The sequence below is a fragment of the Candoia aspera genome, chromosome 14, assembly GCF_035149785.1.
Source record: "Candoia aspera isolate rCanAsp1 chromosome 14, rCanAsp1.hap2, whole genome shotgun sequence".
NCBI lineage: Eukaryota > Metazoa > Chordata > Lepidosauria > Squamata > Boidae > Candoia > Candoia aspera.
The window spans coordinates 7,730,190-7,757,770 of NC_086166.1; the positions used below are offsets into that span (position 1 = coordinate 7,730,190).

The following is a 27,581-nucleotide window of genomic DNA, read 5'->3' on the forward strand; positions in this document are numbered from 1 at the left end:
GGGACAAGGGTAACAGGAGTGGACGATCTTGGAGGTTCCTAACATGCTTTTTGAAGTTGACTCTTCCTAAGCAACGTAGGGGCAGGTTTTTCTGATCAAGCGTTAAAAGCAGTCGCTCTCCCAACAGGACCGGACGCTCTAACTTTTCTAACTTGCCATCCCTTAGGTGGACTATGTGATTAAGGAGGCAACTAATCTAGATAACTTGGCTCAGCTGTATGAAGGTTGGACAGCCTGGGTATGAACAGGAAGAGAGCGGGTCAGTTTGGTTCAGCGAGGTGAGCGGCATCCATCGGAATCAACTGGGCCTCCGGCATCCACAGCAGCACCACAGTTGGTGGTAACGCCTTTCTGGGGCTTGACGTGAGGAGACCTCAGCAATCTCGGTGCGCTGGGAACGTGAGCCCTGCAGAGTAGCTGCACTCAGGGATATGCTAAACACAATGGCCTGGACCCCCCCTCTCCCCCTCCCCAGGGTCAAGAGTGGAAGCTCATCGCCTGAACACACAGGGCCGTCTTTCTGCTCCAGAAGAACTGCAAAGGCATCCGGGGGGCGGGGGGGAAATAGCTGCAGAAAGGTAATTGGGAACGCTACAGACCGCAGAGTGATTTGGAACTCAGTTCCACCTGACCCTGTGAACAATCCGGGGGGGAAAAAAAAAAACTCCCCCCCCAAAGGGGGGCGGGCGTGAAGAAACTGCAGCAAAGGAAGATTTGAGAGATTGAGATTCTTGAGTCACTCTCGTTGCTTGGCAACAGCGCTGGTTGGGTCAACCAGTTGGTGCAGAAAAAAAAAAAAGAAAAAAAGGAGAAAAAAAAGCTACACGAGATGAACTTCAGAAATAGACTGAAATGCAAAGAGCTGTACATCAGCTGCGTTGGAAGAACCCTCTGAGAAGAGAGCCTTTGGTCTTTTTGTTTGTTTGCTTGTTTTGTTTTAAGTTCTTCCCCCTCTCCTGGTTTCTTCTCTTAGTTCAGTTATTTTTCCAGGGAAGTGTTTATTTCAACCCTTGTATTTCGCTCCTCAGTCAAAGGAATCTTTTGTTTTGGTTTTGGCAAGCCAAATTTCCAAAAGCACAGGGAATGCTGAACGTTTAAGCCATTGCCTTCTGAATGGGCTGATCAAATGCCTTTTTTTTTTGGTTGGTTTTTAAAGGGAGGGTGTTCTTTTTTTTTTTTTTCCCCCTTCTGGTTTTGGTGATTCTATCATGTACAGTTTCCCCAGATTCGCTGTGCATTTCGAGTAACGCACTGGACAGGCATTTGATTTCATCTGCACCTCTCCCTGCTCGCAGTGTGTCCTCCTTTTGTAATTCAACCCTTGGCCTACAGAGCTCATTCTGTTGTGATTTGCTGTAGTTTCTTTTGTAAACGTAGCTATGCCAATGTAATTTTTACCTTTTGCAACAAAGAAGAGAAACAAAAAGCGCAACTACAATATCTGAGTAGCCTTTTATGTTGTTGATGACAGAAAATCAATAAAGTGAAGTTTTAGCGGAGGTAGTTTTATGCTGATTCACTTCAAATTTTGCTTTACACATGAATGTACAGTGTTTCAGTTTGATCTGGGGATTTAAAGTCAGACGTATAAACTGAAAACAGACTTTGGAGGGGGTTGCTTTGTTCAGATGAAATTGTATAAAGATTTGTGTGGTGTTACTTTTCCAATATGACTTCCAGTAGGTGGTGTTCAGTATAATAGATTTTCATAGTGAATTTCCCAACCAGTTTTCCTAAATCTACCTTGCACTTTTGAAATGGTGGGTGTGAGAGAAGTTGCTTTTAAAATGGCACTTTAAACCAGTCTGTTTCCATACGTCTTCAGTGTTTTACTTGGCTGTGAAATAAAATTTCAGTAACTCTTGAGCTGGTTTTAGTGTTGCCTGAGAGAGAGAGAGAGAGAGAGAGAGAAGAAAGCTGCTTCCTGATTCACTTATTGGTGGTGTCTGTGGACTGACACCTGAAGGGCTCACACCCTTTCCCCCTCACCCTCTTTGTATGTGAACTTAATCTGCCTAAAATGAAAGGACAAATCAGGATTCTGCACATATCCTCTTTAGACTTTCTGAGGATTTAAAAAGCCTTTCAAAGAAGGAAATAGCCCTCTACAGTAATGCCACCTATTCATCAAAGATGATGCTTAGGCCTCTATTTTAGAAACAGCCTATGAAATAAATATACAGTTCAGGATAAAGATTAAAAAAAATGATTATACCAGTATTTTATAATGTAGAAAATCTTTTGGCTTCCTTAGGATATCTGATAAAGAATTGACTTGATGCTGTTATGCAGACAACCCTTTGGCTTCCTCAGAATATCTGATTAAAGATTGACTTTATGCTGTTACCTATTTTTCATATAGGCTTTGTCTTTCATTTTGGTAACTTGCCCTTAGCTGTCATGTGCACTGCCAACATATTTGCTAATGCTTGTGGTAACTGTATTTGGATCTAATACTCTTAACCCCTTTGCCATGTTTTGCAAAAATGAAAAGACTGCTGAATTTCTCTAAAAAGCCAAGTCAGAATTCATCCAGCTGGTGATTGCAGTTTTGTTATTCTTCCCAGTGTGAAGCATCGTTAACCAGCAGTCTGCGTATGGACAGCAGTTGGGATAAGAATTACATATTTTATTTCTTGGAAGCTGTGGGTGGAACAGGCCACTACACCTGTGTTTTATGTACGCTTATACTTTTGTCCAGAAATGAAACTTGTACGGAATGGGATCTTTACTGCATAATGTAATAAAACTAAAAAATCTACCTGTATTAATTAATTCCCTGTATGGCATTTGTTTCTTTTATTGCAACGAGTTTCAGAGCACTAAAGCTTCTGTACTGGAGGATGTAAGCATCTCTGTGTCTCTGTAACAAGTTGGAATGCTTTGAAAATCTCACCACCTCTTTCACAGGGAGACACAGAAAACGGAACTCTTAATATGTCTATTGTGCACAGTATCTACCAAATTCCCATGAATGTGTTGGACGTATAGGAACGTGTCTCATATCTCTGAAGTCGTCATTTGCAAAAGATAACATTCTGTTCCTCCTCTGGCTGTTCCAGACTTCAGCTTTCCGGAAGTTAATCCTCTGATGTGCAAATGGTGTGTAGTGCTTCCGAGGTCCCAAAGATTGCCAGATTGGCATGGTCTGGAGGAGGAACAGGTGGCTTTGGGGTTCTCCAGAAAGTTCTGTTCCTGGAAGATTTTATTTTATTTTATTTATTTATTTATATTTCAAATTTCTATCGTTGCTCACTCGGGGACAAAACCACCATCTCCAACCGGCCGTTTCTAATTTACTTCCTGAGGGTGTTGCATGAACCATTGTTAATTGAAGACAGATTTTCCTTTGGAATGCCTCATAATGAATGAATAACTTTATTGATTAGTCAATTGACCATATCAAAATGGAATGCCTCTTAAGAAACGACCTTATGCTATACCTGCTATAGTCCTTTAGGGGGGGCAGTTCGAGGTTTTGCCCTTCTGCAGGTCAGTACGGTATCCTTTAAAAAAAAAAAATGCAGACACCTAAAAATACATGAATACAAGGCAAGCCCTCGTTTGCTCCGTCCTCCTGTCGCTGTGCGATCACATTTTCCTGTTAAATGCAGGGTCTGGTTCAGGGAGATGGCCTTCCCAGCCAGCATGGGGAAGCAGCTGCCAACCGTGGTCTCCTCTTAACGGGTGCTTCACCGGGTCTTCTGACTGCAGTTGAGCTGGTAGAGGAATCGCATCCCGGTTACTCCGGCACGTGCGTGCATGGGAAGAAGGGCTGCTGCAGCCCTTGCGCAAGTCTTGGCCCCCAACAGGGGAAACGTCTGGGCCTCCGAGGGCGTCTGGCTCGCTGCAGGGAAAGGCAAAGGCCTTTCTTCACTAAACCACCGTGTGGGGATTTAGGCACCGGGACTGGAAGTTGATTCCAAAGAGGGAGGATGACAGCTCCCATCATGCCTGCTGGCTGAGGCTTATGGGAGTTGGAGTTCAAGCACCCTTGCAGCCGCCTGCTTGCTTCCCCGAGCCGTTGAAAATGCGTTTTTTGTCAGGGGGCGGGGCTTCCCTGCATCCTCTTCCTCCTCCTCCTCGACGCGCCAAGCCTGCGTCGGACCCCAGCAACGGCAGAAGGAAAGCGGCGATTGGCCCGCCTTCGAAACGGGGCCGCCCCCGAGCAGCGCCCGTTGGCTCCGCCGCCCGGGGAGGCGGCCGCTGCTGTCCAATAGAAAGAGGCGAGGGCATTGGCCGGACGGGGGAGGCGGCGCTTCGGAGGGGGCGTGGCGGGGAGCGCGGGGACGAGGCGCTGCGGCTGCCGCACAAAATGGCGGAGGGCGACAACAGGAGCACCAACCTGCTGGTGGGTGAGGGCCGACCGAGAGGGAGCCGGGGCGGGAAAGGGCGGTCGCTTCCCCGCTGGCCGGGCGCTACACGCGGGGAGGGAGCGGCCGCCCGGAGCCGAGGCGGTTGCGGGGAAGACGCGCGTCGGAGCGGGCAGGAAAGGAGGGCTCGCAGCGCTGGGGCGACCAGCCTGAGGGGAGCGCCGCTGCGGGCCGGGCTTCGCCCGCGCCCCCTCAGAGGCCGGTCGGTCTCCGACGCGTGAACAGATGGGGGGAATAGGGTCCGCAGACCCGCCCAACGTGTGGACGCGCAAAGCTCCGTGAATGCCGCCGAGGTGATACTGCATACCCGCGCGCGCGTATGCGTGTATTTCCCTGGGTTCCTTGATTCCTGTGCGAGACGGTGGCCCGTCTGCGTAGACAGGCTGGGTTCGCACGGCGTCCTTGACTCGCTTCCTGAATTCACGCCTTTCCCGGGCTGGCCGGGGAGCCAGATCGGGGACGGACTCGGCGGGCGGGATTTGCCGAAGAGGGAAGGCGCGGGGACGGGAATGACCTTACCAGACGGAGCACCTTGTGCAAACGTATTTGTTTGGCTTCTAATTCAGGGTTCCTCAACCTTGGCAGCTCTAAGCTGTGGGGACTTCAACTCCCAGAATTCCCCAGCCAGCCATGACAGCTTAGAGCTGCCAAGGTTGAGGAGCCCTGTTCTAATTGACCCGGACCTGTGCAAACCGAGCCCACCTCTGGTTGGTAAGGGTGTGCTTGACCAGGATGGCGGTTTGCTGCCCTCCAGATACCTGCCCTGCAGCGGCCGAGCTGTTCTGGGAGTTTCTTGCAGGATCCTTTAAAGCGGTGTTTCTCAACCTTGCATGGCTGGCTGGGGAATTCTGGGAGTTGAAGTCCACACCTCTTCAAGTGGCCGAGGTTGAGAAACACTGCTTTAAAGGGTGTGAGGTTTTTCCCTACCAGGAACACTTAGCAATACATGTATATATCATAACATCATCATCATCATATTTTTATCCCACCTTTTTATAAGTAACTCAAGGTGGCGAACATACCTGATACTCCTTCCTCCTCCTGTTTTTCCCACAACAACCACCCTGTGAGGTGGGTCGGGCTGAGAGAGAGGGACTGGCCCAAGGTCGCCCAGCCGGCTTTCATGCCCAAGGCGGGACTAGAACTCTCAGTGTCCTGGTTTCTAGCCTGGCTCCTTAACCACGACACCAAACGGGCTTTCTACATGCAGTGCGCCAGAGCGCACACCACTTTTGCTTCTGTCACCACGGGAAATACTTTCAATAATTGGTATGGTTGGTGACATGTCCCCAAAGCTTCTGTCCTCCTCAGTCCATTTCTGAGTTGCTTCAGGATTGTAAGCCTGCTTGCTTTTGCTATGTTAGATTAAGCTGGCTGTTTTTCTTGGAGCTTCAAGAAGGAGATGCTTTTACTGTAGACCAGTGTTTCTCGACCTTGGCCACTTTCAGATGTGTGGGCTTCAACGCCCAGAATTCCCCAGCCAGCATGCTGGCTGGGGAATTCTGGGAGTTGAAGTCCACACATCTGAAGATAGGATAAACTTTTATTGTCATTTCACTATACACCAAAGTGTACATTAAAATGAAATTTTGTTGTGTTGACTCAAACAATAAAATAAGAATACCGTGATTACTACAATATGTAATATACATTCTTTACCCATTCCACTCCTCTAATCTGTATCCTAATAAATATCAGTCCTACACCCGGCATGTGTTCCCATGGAGTGAGAAGGGATTGTTAAGAGTTCAGGAGTCTAATAGCCCAGGGGACAAAACTGTTGTCTAATCTAGCTGTTCTACATCAGATGCAGTGGAACCTTTTCCCAAAGGGCAGCAAGGAGAACAATTCATGATTGGGGTGGAAGGGGTCACTAACAATGTTTTGGGCTGTGTGTGCTCTATGTCCTGAAGAAGAGGAAATGAGATCCCAATTATCTTCTCTGCTGCCCTCACCACCCTCGGCCCAGACTTCTTATCTGAGGCACTACAACCTCCAAACCAGATAGAAATACAGCTGGCCAATACAGTCTCTATAGTGCCTCTATAGAAAGTAAGAAGGATGGGGGGTGGAAGATATTCCTTCCTTATCCGGTGCAAAAAATACAGACGCTGCTGTGCTGCTTTTACCAAAAAGTGGGCAAGGTTGAGAAACGCTGCTGCAGATGCATATTCAGCCTGTTGGCTCAGGGTTCTGTCAAGTGGGGCTGCCTCCTAGTCGAAAAGGACATCTCAGGTTGTGGCTTTTGAGAACTTTGGAGGAGTCCAAAATGAGGGAGAAGACATTGCGTTTACCCAGTGGTGATGAGCTGCCAGGCTAATATCCTGTGGTCTAATCATTTGGTATTCTGATGTCTCACCAGCAGCTGTTAGCAACATTCCAAGAAGTGAGCTACAGAGTAGAGCACTTTCACCTCTGAAGATGCCAGCCACAGTTGCTGGCGAAATGTTAGGATACCAGATTAAGTAGACCACGGACTGTTAGCCTGGGATCTTGTCACGATTGAATTGATGCTGGCCGTGAAAGCCTGCATCAGCGTAAGACGTTGTGTTGATTCACGGAACGGGGTAGAACCTTGGGGAGGAATCACTTATACTTTGAAAACCACAGTATTTTGATCTTCCTAATTTACATGCCCCGTTGCTGATTATATAACACCCACCATATTCTTTTTCTGCAAATGCGATCACAATATTTTTCTTAGTTACTGAAGGAATATATGCCGAGAGCTGTTTTTAAAAAAAGCCTGAGTTTCATTTTGCTGGTTCTTCTAACAAAACTTGGCATCTTCCTCCTTGGTTTCAAGAGACACTTGCTAAGCATGCTGTGGTAATGGGAAGAGGAACAAGCAGTATGTTTTGTTTAGGGTGCCAAATGAGCTGCACTGATTCAAATGCAGGTAGTGAAGTCAGACGCACAACATTTAGCTAAACCCAAATCTTTTTCCTTGACTGTTTTTTTTGAAATTACAAGTGTTCAGTTAAAGTTTATGGTTTTGGACTGAAATAGTAATCATCACACCATATAGCTGACATACAAAATGTCTAAAAGAGAATTCAGTGAAATAATAAATAGAATTTCATGAAGTCCAGTTTCATCTAGAAAGATTTAGGGCATAATTTAACATTATCAGGAAAAACAGCTTGTAAACTTAATTATGTAAAAATGTCTTGCTTATGGCACATCCTTAAGTTTTAATACTTCGTCACAGGCTGCAGAGACAGCTGGCTTGGAAGAGCAGTTGCAAGGATGGGGCGAAGTGATTCTGGTGACTGACAAGATTCTTCGTTGGGAAAAGTCATGGTTTCCGCCTGCCATGCTGTCTGTCGTGTCTGCTGTCTTTCTGTGAGTGATTGCGGATGATATTTTAACATTACTTTCCAACAATTCTTTTAACTGAATTAGGAGGTATGTTTGCAAGACATAATTGGCACTGCTGTGCTATACCAAAGGGAAGTGGATTAGTTTGTATAGCTAAAAGTATGCTACTGCAGAAAGAAAGTCTTGGTGTTGACTTAGGGTGTTGTCTTGATTTTCTTTAAAAGAGAGATTTGTTGGGAAAAGCGGCAAAGAGCAAAAAAAAAATTGTTGGGGAAAGCAGCAAGGAGCAACAGAAATAACAAGAAGGGGCTTCTTTAAAATTGATCTGTGTTTTAAAGCAGACTGGGTGCTAATAACAATGGCATAAATTGATAGCGCACAGGCGTGCAAAGCATTAGTCCTCTTCAAGCAGAAGGGCTCTGAAAATGGTTTGTAAATGTCAATACCAAGCACAGGTGTGCAAAATGTTCCCTCATGCAATGTTCTGGCACCTGAAACAGGCTGGAACCTAGAATGGGCCTGTTCAGAATATTCTGCTAGTAATGCTTGCACCCTCCTAGAAGCAAGGCATTCTCTGCTTGTTACCCTTCCGTTCTACAAGACCACAGTACAGAAAGAAAAAGGATGTGGTGGGAGAAAAAAAGAAGAGCTTGTGCGCCAGTTAGCGCAGTTACAGTTCATATTACAGCCAGTTAGGCTAGAAGCAGTTGAGGAGGCTTCATGGAATGGCTGCCAAGTGAGATTCAAGGAGGGCTGAAGGCAGCTGGTCTCTCAGCAGAGGTCACACAATAGTCTGTTTTTCCGTGCTGTACTCTTAATGCAAGAGCTGCTGGCTGAGTGACAACTGAAGCAAGCCAAAGGCAGCTGATCTCTCAGCAAAATTTATGAAATAAGGTGCCTGACTGATTGCAGCTATGGGAAACGCTGGTATCATTCCCCTAGAACATGTGCAGGGTAAGAGCAATGCTTAGAAAAACTGCTGCTGAAAGACGAAAAAAAAAATGCAACAGCAGCATACAATCTGAATTTGGAAAGAACAGATTGCATGCTTTAAACTTTGCCGTGGCTAGAAGTAACAGGATGAAGCTTAAGAGATTAGAACAATTTAAGTAGAAGCATTCTAAGAACTCAGCAGTGTTACATTTCCATATTTGGCAACAGTTTGCAGTCTCTCAGCCCGGTGGCGTACCAGAGCCATAGTAAAGGTGATATTAATTGCATGGTTGCAGTTACGTCTAGTGTTAAGCATTCATATTGCAGCGGGGGCAGAGGGAGCTGATAGGGCTGCAGAAAAAACTTTTTTGAGCCCGTTCTTCCAATGAACTCTGCTGCCTGTTCTATCCTAGAAGGATGTTATCTTTGTTGCCAGTGAATTCTGTTTGCACAAGCATGTAGCTGTTTAAATGTCAAAATAGATTATACAACTTGGCCCTCAGTTTGTTACATATTTGCTTTTTTTTTTTTTTTAATTGGAAGAGAGGTGGGAGCCATTGGTGACTGAACCTAGGTTTTTTTTTAAGTTGCTTAATCTAGAATTCATTTAATTTACAGCAGCAATATTAATAAACTAAGATGTGTCCTAGCAGAATTTACAGTTCTGATATTTTAGTGTCCATTTTCATTTGAGACTTGTTTACTGAGGCTTGCCAATCTCACTGCAAATAAAAGTAATGTGGCCTGGGGGTGATGGATTAAAATACATTTAGAGAATATCAGGTTGTAGAGGATTCGGTGGTCTGGGCATGTCCTTAGAGCGGAACCTTCCACTGTCGCCAAAAGAGTTTATCGTCTTAAAATCGATGGCCGTTGGCCACGTGGGCGACCGAAACAGAGATGGCGAGACCCCATCAATAAGGACGTGCAAATTGAGGGTCTGTGCCCTGAAGATGCGGGCGATCGGGCAAAGTGGCATTTCAGGATCCGAAAATGAGGAGGAGGAGGAGGAGGAGGAGAGGAGGAGGAGGAGGAGAGGAGGAGGACATGAGTAAGGATGGTGAGCAGGGGGCTCCCATCCAGACTGTCAAGCGCATGCGTAGCACTGAGGAATTGTTCAGCCATTCCAAGAGACACAGATCGGGACCGCCTTAACCCTTGGGGGTTATATGTCTGGGTTTTTCCCACGCTTCTTCAGTTTGTTAGGATTCCTGTTAAGTCCTAGCAATAAATATTAGAGACCAGTTCATTGTCTCAGTGTGTTTCCTGGCTGTTAGGACAGTAGAGGACTCCAGCAGTTCCAGTTCACTCCTAGATTATTTTACAGGTTGACAGTGAACTACCGTGTCTTTCAAAGTCAAATGGGTTTCCCCTTTCCCCCAGCTCCCTCCTCATACTTGCCAAGCTCGTTCTCCCATTAGTCAGGTTATGTTTCCATTGCAGAAACAAGACATGTGACAGAAATATTTTTTTCCCCCTGATTTGTACTTGTTCCTTTTTCCACCCTCCAAGCATGGATGCACTTACTATTATGTAGGTGTCAGCTGGAATCCCTAATTAGGGTACCCCACGCATACTACTCCCTGCATCTCACCTTCTGGGAGGTACGCAGAGTTCATGTATTTAATTAAAGATCCTTGTGGAGACGTTGGAGGGGGTACTGGTGGAACCTGAATGTTATGTGTAGTTTTGTATGCAGATGATACTACTTTGTTGTCTGAGAACCCAGATGATTTGCAACAAATACCGGATCAATGATGCTGCAACAAGGAATGTTGCAATAATTAAAATCAATTTAATTTTGAATTAAAGTTAAAATTTAATTAAAAATAAAATTAATGTCTGATGGATAAAGTTGCTTGGATCTGCTCTGAACTGAACTCTGCCTTGTGCGGGACCTATGAAGCACTTCCAATTGATGTCCGTAGTGGGAGAGGTTCAGCTCCTGCTTTGCAGGGCTCCTCAGGTCTCTAGTCACCCCCCAATCCTGTTTAATACCTAGATGGATAAGGTCATCTGTCATCACAGATATCGTCAGTATGCTGGTGATACTTAATTATCTCTACCTTGGCTGATCAAGTGATGCCTTCAAGGTTCTTCTCAGTGTCTGGAGGTCAAGGGAGCCTGCTGGAAGGAATAAGCTTAGACTGTTTCCTAGCAAGGCTGAGAGGTGTGGCTTTTGGGGCCTCCCAGATTTGGGGAGTTTCCATCATTGATTCTGGATGGGATAGCACTCCCCCCAAATGGAACTGGTGTGCAGCTGGGGGGGCGGTCCTTCTAGACTCCCAGCTCTTGCCTCAAAAGCAGGTGGCAGCAATGACAAGGAGGTCCTTTGGACAAATCCATCTTGTGCACTATTTATGCCTGTTCCTGGTCTGGGAGGCCCTGCTCACAGTCACTCACATGTTAGTCGCCCCCTTGTTTGGATTACTGCGATGTGCTGTACATAGGACTGCCCTTGAAGGCTATTTGGAAGCTGCAGCGGGTCCAGAATGCAACAGGGTGGGTAGTTAGGAGCACATCTTAATATGCCCAGGTAACATCATGAGTGTGGAAGCTACACTGGGTTTCAGTAGGCTTCTGGGTACAATTCCAAAGTGCTGGTTGTCACCTACAAAATCCTTCATGGCTGGGTAACTCGCAGGACTGCCTGTCTTCAATTATTTCTGCCCATCCTATAAGGTTCAACAGGATGGGCACGCTCCAGTCTCTTCTATTAAACAATGTCATCTGATGGGACCCAGGGGGTGTGCCTTCTTTGTCACTGCACCTCCCCTGTGGAGCATTGCCCCCAAGGTCTGGATGGCCCCGACCCTGACAACGTTGCATAACGTGCTGAAGACTTGATTTTTCTTTCAAGCACTGGGACAGGATGTTAGGTGAGCCCGTTTTCACGGGTTTTATGTTTATAATTATATGGTTGTCTGTGGGCCTGATTTGTTTTTAATGTTATTTTGGTGACTTTTTTTTTTTTTTGCTTTTAATTAGATATTAGCCATCCAAAGTGGCATGGCAAGTGGGTTGCCATATGAATGAATGAACAAACAGACAGACAAATGAGAAAAATCTAAAGTAGATGAATTTGAATACCTTGTTCATTAATAAAGGGAAACCGATGGAACAACTTTAAGATGTGCAAGCGTTGGTAGAAAGGTATTGGGTATTGTGTGGTCTGTTGTGAGGAATGACAGTCTGAACACAGAAGTGAAAAATACTGATGTCTTGATCCATTCAGGATCCTCAGCAATGAACCCAATGTATAATTAAAACATCCAGGGTTAGTTACAAAAATAAAAAATCCTCAGTAAATAAAATAATAATAAAAATAAGCCAGTTAATGGCACATAATCCACTTCGACTAGTCTCTGTTAGTCAACGTAATTATCATAGATGTCCGTAAGGATTCTTCAAAAGAGCTGTTTTAGGTAGGGCTAGGATAAAAAAATAAATGTAATTTATACTTACACTTGGGCGAAATAGGATTACTCTCGTATCACCTACCAGCTGGGGCCCACATGCTGTCTTTTGGGGACTGTCCCCAAGTCTTGGATTGCGCACACTTTGCTTTAATGGATGAATGACTATCTCAGAGACAACTCTTCCTTTGTTTCAACAGGTTGATCTACTATTTGGACCCCTCTGTTCTTTCAGGTGTTTCCTGCTTTGTCATGTTGCTTTGTCTGGCTGACTACCTTGTACCTGCGCTTGCTCCTAGAATTTTTGGCTCCAGTAAATGGTATGTCTGAATGGTTTCTTTTAAAAAAAAAAAATAGTATAAAATCAAGCAAGAAATTATTACATTTGTTTCATGGGTAGGCCTGTATATATGCTTTAACAGTGTTCTTAAACTAAAAGAATGAAACTTACTTCTTGAATGTGAAGTTGCCCGAATTTGGGGGAAAAAAATTAAATAAATTGTGATCTCCCAGGGAACCCCTAGTGACCTCTTGTGGAATCCGAGGATTCCATGGAACCCTGGTTGAGAAACCCTGGTGTAAATGAATATAGAAAATTACAGAGAATGTATCTGATCAACTTAGATTTTGAATGTATGGAAAACCTAACAGATAATTACCAGGGATAATAAGGCTAAGGAGATACTTTGCTGGAAAAAGGGAAGAAGAATAAATGAATGATGAATGTGAATGCAGGGTTAAATATTTTGTTTAGGAGAGGAAAAATATTAAGTGTTTTGCTTTGAAAACTTTCTTAAAGGACAACTGAACAACAGCAACGCTTCCATGAAATCTGCAGCAATCTGGTAAAAACACGGCGCAGGATCATTGGTTGGTGGAAACGCCTTTTCACATTTAAGGAAGAAAAGCCTAAAATGGTAATTTATTTGTTTTTCTGAAGATGTTTCAACCCAATAACATGATTAACTCAGGCTAGATTACGTGTAATAAAATCAGAGGTTTTAATTGCTACATTTGATTTGTGTATTTTTAATGAGAGTCCGTCTTTAGTTTAGATGTAAGTTTTTAAATGCAGACTTTAGAAAGTGCACCTAGTATCTGATTATTATATTTTGATTTTACTTGTCAAGCAGTAGGTTTACCAGGAGTCCCTGACAGCATTTTTTTGCATTTATGCTTTGGGGATAATCCGACTGTCCCCTTTGGGTCAGTACGTTAAATAAAATGCCTTGTTCAGAATGAGCTAATGAACTATTTTGTTTGTTAACAGCCAGGGGAAAATGCCGAACTGAATAAAGCGTTGTCTTATACCTTCAGGAGCTGTATTTTATGATTATTGAATATGTATGATCTCTCTTCTAGTACTTCACAACAATGCTGTCTTTGTTAGCTGTGATCGCTTGGATAGGACAGCAGGTTCATAACCTCTTCCTCACTTATCTTATCGGTAAGCAAGAGACAAAGCCAATAGGGTTGAAAATATTGTTGCTTTTCTCTACCAGAAAACGCGAACATTAAATTAGCAAAAGTGGAAAACAAACTTAACACAAAAAGACTGACGATAATTTGTGCTTTTTTTTTTTTTTAAGTGAGCTGCTGCTTGTTGTTCCCTGGATTAAACAAACACGGAGTAATTTCCAAATATGCTGGAATGGCAAAAAGGGAGGTCAACAAACTCCTGAAGCAAAAAGAGAAGAAAAATGAATGAAATACTGCTTGCTATGTCACCCAAATATGTAATTGTGTTCTGGGAACAATTCAAATGACTTGCTGCGTATTTAATAGTATAGAAGTGCTTATACCAGCCATTGCCTTTTAACTTTAAATGTGGGACCCTTTTCTGCTGTACAAATACCAACCATATGGTCCCGCAACCACACATTAATACAGTGTGTTAACACAGACAGTCATTCTTCTAGTAAGTGTGATTAGCAGTCTCATAGTGTGATAAGGCTGTTGATCAGTAATTATTGGTGATGGTAAGCTGATTATAATTGTGTGGAGCTATCCTGTGTTAATATTTTTGGTGTAAAAGATATCAGCTAAACTTCTGTATTCCTTCTAAGTGTTTTAAGGACACACACTGGACTGACTAGATTGATTTGGTGATATCCTCCAGATTAAATGAGTACAATTCATATTAAATTGTGGATTACAGTGATTTGAATGAGCAAGGCTGCTGGAATTGTGCATCCAAGTTATCCCTAGGTCTATAGTAAAATGTATTGCACTGGAACTATACAGGAAACAGATTTAGGAAGTGAAATCAGCTTTTTGTTTAATTTAAATTGCTGTAATTTTGATGTCATGTGTTCTGATATTTTTAACAAAGATGGTCTAAAAATACAAAAATGTGTTGAAAATACTTGATGCGTCCATCTTGTTAGCATGTTTATCTTTGAGTTTCCTTATTGCTGTTTTGCTTATATTTTAAATTAAAGTAGCTGTATCCTATTTGTCTCCAGTATGGTTTCAAGGACAAATTTCCATCAATTTCAGATGAATGAGCAGTGTTATTCTCAGTTGGAAACCAATCTTGAGGAACCTTAATGTTTTGGTTTTTTTTTAATTACCTTATAGGCATTCTTTCCAGCAAAATAAGGGTTGTTAGGAAACCTAGTGCTTTGACAACCTAGATCTGTCTCTTTCTAATTAATAAGCCACCAGTATAAATCTTTATGGTTTTCTATTAAAGGGCATATTTTTAAAAAAAACTATTTTTGATTTGGTTTGCTTACACTGTCCTCTAAGGGCATAATTGGTTTGGCTGGATAAGTTGTACTTTGGTTTTCCTTTATGTGCCTAGAATTAATATCAATATGTCATAGTAACTGGGTGATGATCAAAACATGGCCCAATCGGTAAAAAGTATTATTCCTCGCTGTGCTTAAGAACATCTAAATTATTTTGATCTCTTTTCTGTGGCAAAATTTGCTTTTGCAAGTGACACCAATGTGTTTGGCTTGGAAGTGTGGGATGAAAGAGGCACAGTGCAATTAACATATCAAATTCCATTTATTGGCTATATTGGCAATGCAGATATTTGATTGGGAGATGAATTCATTCAGTCATATAACTTAAAATTATTCGGATCTCTTTAGTGCCACACAGAGCTTCAGATAACTAACTTGAATATGATAACAAACTCATGGTATTACATGGTGTTAGGTTTTGTTTATTTTTGGATAAATTGAACTTGGTCAAGATACTGCTTCTCCAAACCAATTGAAACCTTCTGTTTGAATATGCCAAGTTAGCTCACATTGTAGGAATGACTTTCACCGTTATAATTTCATCTTTACTTTTATATGTTGATTAGATTTTTAGATCTTGCACGAGATTCCTACAGTAGGAAAGGCTGTATCTTTGTCAAGTGAATTGAGACTAGAAGCCTGTCAGAGTGATTTATTTCTCTAGAATTTGTGCCCTTTCATTATAGTAAGAACATGCAGTAGAAGCAGCACAAGCAAAAGATAAAAAGTGGTTTTGATAAACTGATTTGAATAAGTCATTTTTAGTTTTTTTTTACAGCACATACTCTTTATATTTACTGTCACTCCCTTTCTCTTTTTTAATAATTTTTTTCTAGATGAGAACCAACATTTAGCTTGGATTGTAATGCGGTGTTTTAAATGAGCGAAATAATATTGTAAGAGGGAAGCAGCTTGCGATGTGTAAAAATAGGACCGTTACACGTGGATTGGGAGTCAGGATAAGTTTTGCGTACTGGCCATTTTTTGTCCTTTCTTTTGATTGTGTTAAATGGTGTAATATAGATGGATGTTAATGTACACTTAGGAAAGTGAAAGTTGAATAAAAATGTTAATAGAAGAAAAACATGAGTGATGTTTTATTGAAGAGGTACGCCAGGCCTGGTCTCTAGTTACTCAATAATTCTCTGGAACAGCCTTAGTAAAACAGGTTGTTTTACTGAGACTGTAAGCTGCTGAGACCTTGATGGTTTCAGTTTCTTTCCACATTTTCTTAAGTTGGTCTTTGCTTGTTGACAAGCTCTTTGCTTGGGACACAGTTTGTGTATCAAATGTTGAACCCTAGCTTATTTCTATAATGCTGAAAACAATTCTTGATCCCTTCCCTCTGTCTTTCTCTCAATTTTTCTTTGGCAAGGTGGTTACACCTTGAACACAATGTGGGGTTGAGCTGATAATGAGAAGATCTACCTGGGTTAACAACTCTGACTTCTAAATAAAAGGGGAAAAAAACATTGAAACACTTCTTTGTGCTAATTATCACCCATTTCAGCTGGGGACATGGGATTGTTCCACACAGCTGGAGGGCACCAGGCTGGTGCAGCTCCCCAGGTGAATATCCACTAGTTCACCCAACATGGGGGGTGGGGGGTAAAAACAGTGGGTGATTCCATCCATTGTGGTCTGTAACTTATGGTCTATGGCAGTGTATCTCAACCTCAACAACTTTTAAGAATTGCTGGGATTTCTCTTTTTGTAAAATAATTCATGCGGTAGGATTTGGGGCCAAGCAAGATTGCCAGGTGAAAGCGACTGCGTGCTCCCAAACTGAAGTGGTGGTTTGGTTGTTTCTGGACACGAGGACTGCAAGAGAGACCCATTGCAAGTGGGAGGGAGAATTGTCCAGCTCTTGGTCTCTTGATTTAAACCACATTGATAGAGTGATTTCTGATCCCTTTTGGAAAGCTTGTAATGGGGATGCTTTGTAGCAGTGCCTTGCTGAAGTTCTTCCTGTCTTTAACTGTCCACACAGTCATTTATTAGCTTTACATCTCCCCGTTCCCAGGGGAGAAAGTATGCATCTCCGAACAGAATGCATAGTTCTCCAGATTTTCCCTATTTAGAAATGACTCGCATAAAGCAGGCTACAAGTTGCCATGAACCAATTTTACCCTACCCTGCTGTTTGGAGTGCAGGGCAGCCGTGTTGTGCCTTGCAACCTCCTTTCAGCCCCTGAATTGCTTTTTAAGAAAGCCCCGCAACATATCGCCCAGCCTCGAGACAGAACTGCAAACAGGACCTCTTTTTTTATATATATAATTTTATTAAAGGCTTTTAAAAAGAATGTAAAAACTAACACAAACTAATGTAAAGTAAGAAACAGAAGAATGAGAGAGAAGCACAAGGAAAGAAAAAAATATGGAGAAAAAATAGAAGAAAAAGATGTAGCTTCCAATATACTTCCCAGCAATTATAAGGGCAACTCTACTTTAGCCTCTCTCTAAAGTTACAACATAACTCTCTTCTTTCTATAACCGGGAACCCTTTTCCCTCAGTGCAAAAAGAAGGTGGTCCCTCTTGCATGACCATTCTCTATAGTCTCCAATCCATCCCCGACGCACAGAATCCGGAAGGCTGGATCCGGAAGTTCTCCCCGCTCCTTCCTGCTTAGCCTGCCGCCTCGAATTCCCATAATACCCCGCGCGCGCGCGGCCGCCTTCCTTTTTCCGCCATCTTGCTGCCCTGGTGAGTAACGAGAGGCTTTCGGTCCCCGCTAAGATCCGTCCCGCATCGCCTCCATCCCGCGCCCCCGGGCCCTGTTCGCGCCGGCTCCCGCAAGCCGGGCCTCCGCCCGACCCGCACGGCTTCTTCGGAGGAAGCCGCGCTCGCCCTGGCCATCGCGGCGCCCGCCGGAACCGAGCCGGGGGTGCTGGCGGCTGGTTGGAAGAGGAAAGCCCGGGAGTGGAGCTGGGGAGGCGAGCTCGGGAGGCGGGCTGGGCGTGAGGCGGAGGACAGGCCTCGCGGGGAAAAAGAGAGGCTGCCCCGAGCTTCAGGGCCGAGTCCCCTCGCCCTGGGTGAAGCACGTGTCGTGTGGACCCAGAACGTGGGTTAATTCCCTCCCTGGGTTAAACACGTTGTGGGAACAGGCTAGTGCAGGGCAGCGCAAAGTGCCCCGTCTAGTACCCAGGTAGGGGAGGTACCCACGGCTGGAAATGGACAATCCTGGCAAGAGAAGCCCTTGCACCGATTTGGGCCAGGCGGCTGGTTGTGCAGTACCCAAAGCCAAGTTTGCTTGCGGGGGAGACGCCTTGGATCTCGTGCAAAGGGCAAGCAGGCTTCCCCCTTGGCATCCCTGACCCGAGTTTGCAAAGTGGGCCGTCGGACTTGTTCCTGAGTGCCCGTCGCCTGCCGCCTTAGTCTTCCAGGATGGGTGAGGGCAGAATGATGGTGCATCCTGTCTCCTGCAAACCAGGGGCAGAGTTCAGAGGACCTGTGGCTCGCTACTTCAGGGTAAAGCCTATGTGAACCCCCAATTTCCTCGCCGGTTAATTCTCTTTATTCTGTTTTTAATTCTGCCTCCAAAACGCTGGCATTCAGTCGACATCCGTGCCACCCTGCATGTGGGCCAATCCTGTGTTCTCCAGATGCGCTGCTGTATGACTCCCAGAATTCCCAGCCGGCATGTTGGTTGCCTGCGGGAATCTAGCTGCACACATCTGGGAGAGATGCCAGCTAGGGATGGTCCTTCTGTAGAAAAATGAGCCAACTGCCCCTGATGGTTTGGTTTTCATTAAACTATCTTGCAAACATTTAGGGGAGAAATCTGACGGATAGCGACCACAACTTGCTCCCAGTTGCAACTTGTGTCCTGAAAAGAAAGGAAGCATAATACACCCTTGTGTATATATGCAAAGAAGCCCTTGTGTATATATGCAAAATTAATTTATTTATCCAATTTTGTCACCCCCCATCTCCCTCAAAAGTTTACAGTAAAGCTGTATAACTCTGCTTTCAGTCTAGGTATAATCAATCCATATTTCTGAAGGCTAAAGAGAAGATGTGGGTCCTTTTTAAATTCAGTAGTTAATGATGTACTTCAGGAAGATGTTACCAGTTTAGTCCCTGTACTTTGATGCCAATTAATTCATAGAGTTCACAGCGAGTTTCTGATGTCTGCAAAAAAAAAAAAAAATTAGTTCCACAGCTCTGTCATAAGTAATCTTGGTTTGTGTTTGAGAAGTTCTCTTTGACTTGTACTAAAAGGGCATGTGCATAAGAACACAGAATAGCTTGTGAAGTCGAGACACGGAAGCTTTTTTGTATTCAAATTTACTATTGCTGAAATAACAAGTGGATTAAATAATATTTGTTGACTAGCTCATGAGGGTGAGCTAAATCTATATTTTATCATCCTGGATTGCTGGAACTTTTGAAAATAGGTATTAGCACTTTGGGTTATGTTTCAGCAACGGCTTTCAAGCTTTCTAATGCAGCATTTCTTTTTTTTAGTATTTTTAATAGCAGTCTATCTTTTTAGTTCAGTACAGTATCTGTTTAGTAATTCTGGGTACGAGCCAGCCAAACTTTTAATTGGAGAAAATAATTGAAGCAAATTGTGTTTCATTAAAGTCTGTGGAACTTTGTCTTTAACCTGGGCTGGATTAGTTTAATATAAAGTCAGTACCTTAATTTTGGATGCTAAACATGAGAAATTGTAGACAGAATTAATTTTAGAAAGAATTGAGCCTCAAATGAAAAAGCAACTGCTTCTTTGAAGTCTTATGATTTGGCTTGATGTATCTGTAACATGCTTTGGTCGCTTGCTCTGACAGAACTGAACTTGAATTAGTAAATAATTATTTCAAATACTGTTTTTAGGAGTTCAGTGTCCTTTCATGCTTAATCTCTAAGCAGTATAGGTATGTAATAAACGTAATTCTGAGTTTGGAGCAAAGCTAGTTTGTTTTGTAAGATAGTTGGGGCTTAGTATAGAAAGTTGTAGCTAGAACAGGCCAACCTCTTATTACTCTCATTCAACACCATTAAGAATGAAATTGCTTTTAATGTCTCTGCTGAATTCACTGGTTTGTTGTCTGCAACATTTGACTTCTTATTTCTTTGGGGTTTTGGTGGTTACCCAGATAATGTGTGTAATTCATTGTATCACTTGTCATATCTAGGTCCACAGTTCTTTATGCTCAGAAAGTGGAATTTTGAACAATCTTGCAGTGTTTTGTATTGCACTAAACATACCCAAGCAACCAGTGTTTCTAAGACTCTTTTTCTCTCAGGGCCCCTTCTCACTTTTAAAAATTATGGAGGACCCCAAAAGAGCTTTTGTTTATATGGGTTGTATTGATATTTATCATATTAAAAATTAAAATTGATGCATTTGCTGCTGCTACTGCTTCTCGCGATTGTTTAGTGAGATTTTAATACTGTATTATTTTTCAGCATAGGCTGGCAAATGATTTTGATTTTGTGGAGCCCTGAGTGGGTCTCGGAGGACCCTCCGGGTCCTTGGACCATGCTTTAAGAAACGCTGTGTTAAGCCATCACTTGGAATTCCAGGCTCACGAGAAGCTCTCACTCAAAGATTTGTGTTATTTACGCAGGCATCATGGTGCGCATGAATGTTCTGGCAGATGCTCTTAAAAGCATCAACAATGCAGAGAAGCGTGGAAAGCGTCAAGTTCTCATCAGGCCGTGCTCCAAAGTAATTGTCCGGTTCTTAACTGTGATGATGAAGCATGGTAAGTACCAGTACGTACAAAGCTTATATGTAACATTCTGGAAAATATGCAGCCTTCTAAGCTGGCTGGGGCTATAAGAAGTTGTCCAAAATCATGAAACTTTGGGTTGGGAAGACTGATAGAAACTTGGAAGATGGAGCATCATGTAGTATAGAAACCCAAGGTTATACTGAGTCTGCCTGAAGAAGCCAGTGTTCTTAAGCAGGTGGCAAATCCTGAATTATAAACCTGGTTTGCTTGACAGCAGTTTTTTAGTCATTCCTCCTTTTGATGTAACTTGAAGTTCTCTCTTCCCATTTTGTTGAACTGCTTGCAGGGAAGGAAGATAGAAGTAGGAATGAATAGTATCTGCTTGCATTGTGATTTATGCAGCCAGGATTCCTGGTTTATGGTGGAACCTGAATGTAGTCCATAGATTTCCAGTGACCTTATATCAGGTTTTATGAGCAGGGATTTGAACCGTGGGCTTCCTGACCCAATCCAGTATTGGCCATTATTCCAAAGTGGTTCTTGGATCTCAGCAACGTAAGGAATAGTACCCTGAAATAATAAATGGTTGGATTTCTCTCACCCCAAATAGTGCCTAATGTTTTGGTTCTCAGTTTGGTGGATTAAGGCATAGAAAGTAACGGATAGTGTTCTTTAATTCACAGGTTACATAGGTGAATTTGAGATCATTGATGACCACAGAGCTGGGAAAATTGTTGTTAATCTCACAGGCAGGCTCAACAAGGTAGGAAATGGTTTCTGTTTAAACTGCTGGGTTCAAATTAATCCTTGGAAGTTGTATTTTTGCACATATTTCAGTATCTCACTTGGAGGAAAATTCCCACAGTAAAGCAGATTTTTGTAAGGATTTCTATAATGTGTCCGTTTTATTGGAAGCGTTTTGTCCGTGTTCTTTCGCCTAAAAGAATAGTGGGTCCATCCCATCTTCAGGTTGCACTCCAGAAGACAAGACACATTGGGAAGACTGATAAGCAAGGAGAAGAGGGTGCACTACGTAATAGCGAATTCATAAAATTAGCCATGTAAAATTGTACGGCTTCTTGCCATTAGCAAAACACAAGGACGGATCTCCCAAGTCCGATTCACAGCATCACATGCTCCACTGATGTTCCTTGAACTTCCAGGATGGAGACAATATAATAAGCAGCTGTGTCACCAGCCTGCTGCTGTGGTCCATGTAATTGGAATCTATGCTCCTGTAGCAATACCTATTTTAACAGGCCACACCAGAAAGCAAACACAGAGGACTTCCAGCCATCTCTTAACAGCCATTTCATCAGATTTCCTGATGGCTTCTTAAATCATCTCCATTCTGGAAGTTTAAGGAACATCAGCAGAGCATCTGATGCTATGAACCAGACTTGGAGATCTGTAACAGCACCAAAGCTGAGGAAGGGCCTTTGAGTGCCATTTAAGGGGCTGTCTGCCCCTTCGCACCAAATGCTCGTCTTCCTTCTTGATCACCATGAAACCTTGGGGAAGCTGCTGCTTCCCCACAAAACGCTTGTCCTGCAAGAAATCCATTCCTGCAGTCCTATATTGCACTTGTATGATCTGACACTTTTGCACTCAACTGGATTTTTTTTTTTTTTTTTTTTTGACAGTGAATTGAAGTGTGTGGCTCTTCTTAATTTCATCCCTGATTCTTGGCACTTAATTTCAGGATTCTGGATTACTGGACTTCTGTGGGATTAAAATGTTTCTTTATTGGGTAATTGCCTGTCTAGAAAAATCTGGGCGACATGTTTATGGGAAATGGCTAGGTCTGTTAGGAAGCAGTCTTTCACAACTTCATCTGTGAATTCTGCATTTCTGAGTCAGATACAAGAGAGTGATTACTTTTTCTGGTTTCCTATAAAGGTCAAATGGAACAGCTCCAGTGATAAATTTGAGTTCTGTGCTGAATTATTAGAACGATAAATCTATTTAATCTATATAGGCATTCTTCCTTCCTCCAGGCATGAACAAGCATGAATTCTTAAAAGTCTCTCTTTTTATATCTTGCTGGAAGCCAGACCCCTTTTTTTAAAATTGAGGTTCTCATAACGAAGACATCTAGGCAGCCCATTTTTGTCAGAATCATTTTCAGGATGGTTGAATCAAATAGTGTTTGATTCTTCTTTTCTTCTATTTCTTCTTCAATCAGACATGCTCTTTTCCTGGAATAGCTGGTACTTTGTAGCCTTGTCAGATTCAACATTGGTTACTTACGTCAATTCTACTCATTTTTTTAGAAATAAAGCAAAAAGCAACTTGACAGATTTACATTCTGTTAATTTGTCCCAAGGTTCTGAATTATTTCTTACTGGAGTAACCCAAATAATAGGCGGTAACAGTAGGCTATACTGCAATAAGCAAAAGACCTTTTTTTTTTTTTTAGCAAGCTGAAAATCACGAAATAATGAAACCATTGAATCCGTCGTAACTGTTCTTTCTGGCTTGAGATGGAACCAGCACTGTTTTTCTTGTCTTTTATCCTTTCCCCTCCCATTTTTTTTTAAATGGCCTGCTAGAGGAAGAATTCCATGAAAATCATGATATTCAGTGATCAAAGACTTGATTTTCCTCTGGTTGATTCTGTATTTCAATTGGAAATCTTCAGCTTTTGGTTGTGCAAGCCAGAAATGGAGAGCTGTCTTGCTTACGTGGGAAAGGGGGCTTTTTGGCAGCCAGGACCAAGCAAGCTGACTTAGCCCACAGCCTTTTCCATTGGTGGGCGCAGGAGCCTGGAGACCCATTAGCTTTTTCTGCCTGAGTGACTCTCCAGGGTTGCAGCACATCCCTGCGCAATGCTGAACCGCCCTTTCTCCCACATCTGGAGCCAGAGGAAGGGCAGCATTGGTCAGTGGACACTGCTAAGCGATGCCTTCCTACTTTGCAAGGCTGGCATTGGGAAGCGTTGCCCAGAGTGAATGCGGTCCTTCCCTCTTCCCTCTGATACGCAGCTCCAGTGCCAGTAAATGCTACCGTATGATTCTCCTGGCAGAAAAACACACTCCTGCAGCAGCTTCGAAATTCACGGCCGTCCTCTTCTGTATGCCGGATGGCTCCTTCCACTCAGATTGCAGGCTGGCTAGCTTGCGAATTTGTGAGGCCAAAAGCGCAGTTGTGTGCTAAAGCCGGAGGCAAAAATGGAATTCCTGCTTCACAGGTGGTTCTTGGTGCCAAAGAGTTGGGTTTACAAGGTAGTCCCTGGGCTAGGAATGCCCGGTTTACGGATGACCCATAGTTAAGAATGGGGCCTGTTGTAGCGTGCATTCTGCTTTAAATTCGGTCTCTTAAGGACAGAGCCGTGCTGCTGTATAATTTCATGTCATACATCACTATGCAGCAGCTGTGCAGAACTCTGTTGTGAATCCGTGTCGGGGTTATGGCTGAGCAGTGTCTGGGAAGCTTAGTTCATTTTCTGTAGCTGCCAGGCGAGAGTGATGGAAGCATAGAGTTGGAAGGGACCTTGGAGGTCTCCTAGTCCTCCCTTTGGCCAGTGCAGGAATCCTCAGATCATTCCAGACAAATGTCTATCCGAACTTTTTAGGAAACCCCCGTTGAAGGTTTTTTTTTTTTTTTTAGAAAACTCCAGGAGATAGCCTGCTTGTGCTGCTTAGTCTCTCTCGTTAGTCAGGACTTGATTTCTGATTTTGAGTTTGGATCTCTCCATAGCTTTCTTGGCCACCACAGCAAATAACTGCATACAGCCAGCACCTTGAACTGCACCCAGAAGCAGAGTGGCAACCCTTGCAGCTCACTGAGTAGTGGCGTTACATGTGCCAAGTAACCAGCGCCATTGACCACTTGTGCTGCCGCCTTTAGGCCAAAACTTAAATTCGGTTTCCTTTATTTATTTATCTATTTAATAAATTTATATGGCCGCCCAACTCACTCACAGTGACTCCAGGCAGCTCACAAAATTAAAATCCACAATATTAAAAAAACATTGACCCCTCGCCTCCCTTTAGATAAAAATTTACATTTATATCTAAAAGAAAATTTAATACAATTACTTTTCAGGCCTGTGTTCAGTGATATTCCTTTTCCGTCGCATTTTCTGTTGCGTTGCCATTGGGCAGCTCCTTCTGAAGGTCTCTGGGTAGGGGCAAAGGAGGGAAGACTTTGGGATTCGCACGTAGCCGTAGAACAGGGCCGTGCAGCAGCTGCGTAAGCCACCATGTGTGAACCAGCATCAGCGTTCTTTCTTGCTTTCTTCCCGGCCTCCTGCGCTCTGTCTGGCAGTGCGGTGTGATCAGTCCCAGATTCGATGTTCAGCTGAAAGACTTGGAAAAGTGGCAGAACAACCTGCTGCCCTCGCGTCAGTTCGGGTAAGCGTGAGCTGAGAAGGACGATGTTGCCGAAAGGCGGGAGGGTGATCGGCTGCTTCGAGGCCCACCTTTGCTCCCTGCTTCTTGTTAGAACTTCACGGAGAGCAAAAATGGCACGCTGGCTTCTTAAAACGATGCTGAGTCTGTGCTGTTAACAAGTCTTACGCTGGAAGCCTCCATTTTAGACTTGAGCTGAGCCCTGTTACGGGTGACTGTTCAACTCTGCCACTCTGGTACCATTGGCAGAACAGGCGGGGCAGCGGCTTTTCTGTTGTTTTACTCTGATATTTGTGCAAGACGTGGGTTCCACGAATTTAAGCCTGTGTTCACTTTGGGTTGTAGTGCTGCAATTAGCAGCGTTCTTTGGCTTAGGGGGGTGGCTCTCATTTACTAATTTTTCCTTCCTTCCTTCCTTCCTTCCTTCCTTCCTTCCTTCCTTCCTTCCTTCCTTCCTTCCTTCCTTCCTTCCTTCCTTCCTTCCTTCCTTCCTTCCTTCCTTCCTTCCTTCCTTCCTTCCTTCCTTCCTTCCTTCCTTCCTTCCTTCCTTCCTTCCTTCCTTCCTTCCTTCCTTCCTTCCTTCCTTCCTTCCTTCCTTCCTTCCTTCCTTCTCTATCCTGCCTTTATTATTTTTATAAATATGTGTGTCTGGTGATTGGAGTTACCGGGGGGGCAAAATTGAACATATATTAGGGGTGTTTTAATGTGCAACGTAGACACCTTAAAGCTTATCAGAAGCTTTATGCACCTGCTTTGGCTCTCCCCCACCCTCAAAATTGGAGAATTCAATTGCCAAATGCAAGGGTTTTGCCGTCGAATTGCCAACTGGGGGTGCTTTGAGGGGGGCTGCAAAATTGGGGCCAGGGGAGGTACACAGCCCTGTTGCAGTGCATTATTCTTCCAGGGGTCAGCTCTTGCAAGCTAGATTCATGACTTGGTGACCAGGAATAAACCCCAGGCCTTGTTTTTCACCAGCGTTCCCTTCCTCTTTTAATAGGTACATTGTGCTGACCACCTCAGCTGGCATCATGGATCACGAGGAAGCGAGGCGAAAGCACACAGGAGGGAAAATCCTGGGTTTCTTTTTCTAAACTTGTAAAAAGCAGGCAAATTAATAAATTGCTCAAAAGGACTCTTTGCAGCCAGTGTCTTGAAGTGAATCCTTATTGGTTAGTATTCAGCCAGTGCCTGGAATATTTTCCTCTTAACCTACCTAAAGTAACTGTGGTTTCTACCATATGGCAATCAAGCCCCATATGAAGTGCCAAAGTAAGTCTGCGCCTTGGTGTTTATCTGCTTTGGGCAACTGCTGGTATTGGTCTTAGCCGTGGTGTTTACGGAAGAGCAATTGTAACTCTGAATTCAAAACCTGCTGCCCCTCTCCTTACTTTGCATAGTGGTCTGGCCCTAAAGCAGCCTTTCTCAACCCTTGACCCTGGGGGAACCCTTGAAATACTTTTCAGGCCCGGGGGAACCCCTGCACATTCAGGCTCAAAGTTAGGCCAGAAGTTACAGAATTACTACATTCATTTCACGTCTAGGCCTGTATAGATGCATTAACCGTGTTCTTCAACTAAAAATGAAGAATGAAACTTACCTCTTTAAGATGAAGTTGCCAGAATTAGAAATATTTTTTTAAATAAATCGTGATCTCCCAGGGAATCCCTAGTGACCTCTTGTGGAACCCTAGAGTTGAGAAACCCTGCCCTAAAGCAAAAATTTCTTGTGCATGCACATTTTTCTGGTTTACATGTTTTCTGCTTAGTGGTTATAGCAATATTTTTCCCCAGTTGAGCCCCATGGGAGATAATTGATTGTATTTCTTCATTTTCTATTATCTTGGTAGTTTTTTCATGTTAAACTCTGAAACTTGTGAGGGGGGATTTATTTCTAAGTTCATTTACATGTTTTAACAGTATATGGAGTGTCCTTGGATGGACTGACTTTTCCGTAACATTTGCTTGTATTTGTAATAAAAGTGAGAGCGATTTGCTCTGTGCCACAGCAAAGTTTCTACATGCACTAAATATCCTCGCTTCCCATATAATTTGAGTTGAATCTTGCCCTGAGAACTGGCCTCCCACATCCCAGGCATCATTCATCAATGTCCACACCCTTCTTTACTACACTGTAGCTCAAGTTGCAGGACTCACTTTATTGAAGGAAATCTTGGAGGTGAAGCATACTTGAAATTACGTTAAAAACCCATGAATGTTAAAGGTCAACTAAAAAAACACCAGCATTGGTCAAAGATCAAACATGGTGCTGTTTGGCAGGTGGGATTAGATTTCCTTCCTTAACCAGACATGCAAACTTCAACCCCCAGAATCTTTGAGAGGTGGATTCTCAACCTCAAAATGGAAGAATTTCCCCCCCCCCCCCAGCATCTACGTTTACCGAGAAGAAAACTTCTGAAGGGTGCAAGTGAGAACATTTCCCATCTCAGCAGAGGGCGCTGTTGGTTTTAGAACAGCTCCAAGTGATGCAGAAATGGTATCCTTGATCTGCAGAAACTTTTTCACTACTTTCCCAGATCTGGTAGTGTGTCTAACCCCAAAACTCAACAAAAGGGTCAGAGTTTAGTGGTTTTGGCTTTTGTGAGGTTGAACACTGCAAAATGAGTCAATGCGGTTTTGATTGTGCAATTTCCAGAGTTCCTCCAAGCTTCCAGGACCTCTTGTCTCCACCTTCCCCAGGTGTTCTCCAGATGGATAGGGACAGTAGTTCTCAGATTACCCAGCCATCTGAATTC

At 43.5% G+C, this 27,581-nt stretch overlaps 3 protein-coding genes across 3 annotated transcripts in view; all 3 read left to right on the forward strand.

Moving 5' to 3' along the window:
* SMG1 (SMG1 nonsense mediated mRNA decay associated PI3K related kinase) overlaps positions 1-2,775 on the forward strand; it is a 68,551-nt gene extending 65,776 nt beyond the window's left edge. The window contains exon 62 of the mRNA XM_063314889.1: positions 167-2,775. Coding sequence (XP_063170959.1) covers positions 167-244 — 78 coding nt within the window. The 3' untranslated portion in view covers positions 245-2,775. The remainder of the gene's footprint in view (positions 1-166) is intronic.
* A 1,500-nt stretch (positions 2,776-4,275) lies between these two features.
* Positions 4,276-15,880, forward strand: ARL6IP1 (ADP ribosylation factor like GTPase 6 interacting protein 1). Its single transcript, XM_063314642.1, has 6 exons — positions 4,276-4,351; positions 7,585-7,718; positions 12,244-12,363; positions 12,843-12,960; positions 13,406-13,490; positions 13,633-15,880. The coding sequence occupies exons 1-6, from the start codon at positions 4,316-4,318 to the stop codon at positions 13,749-13,751; spliced, it is 612 nt and encodes a 203-aa protein (XP_063170712.1). The 5' UTR covers positions 4,276-4,315; the 3' UTR covers positions 13,752-15,880.
* Positions 15,881-17,420: 1,540 nt separating this feature from the next.
* Positions 17,421-25,961, forward strand: RPS15A (ribosomal protein S15a). The gene is made up of 5 exons (XM_063314713.1): positions 17,421-17,499; positions 20,370-20,507; positions 21,161-21,240; positions 24,747-24,832; positions 25,827-25,961. Exons 2-5 carry the CDS (start codon positions 20,375-20,377, stop codon positions 25,918-25,920), a joined length of 393 nt encoding a protein of 130 aa, XP_063170783.1. The 5' UTR covers positions 17,421-17,499; positions 20,370-20,374; the 3' UTR covers positions 25,921-25,961.
* The last annotated feature ends 1,620 nt before the right edge of the window (positions 25,962-27,581 follow it).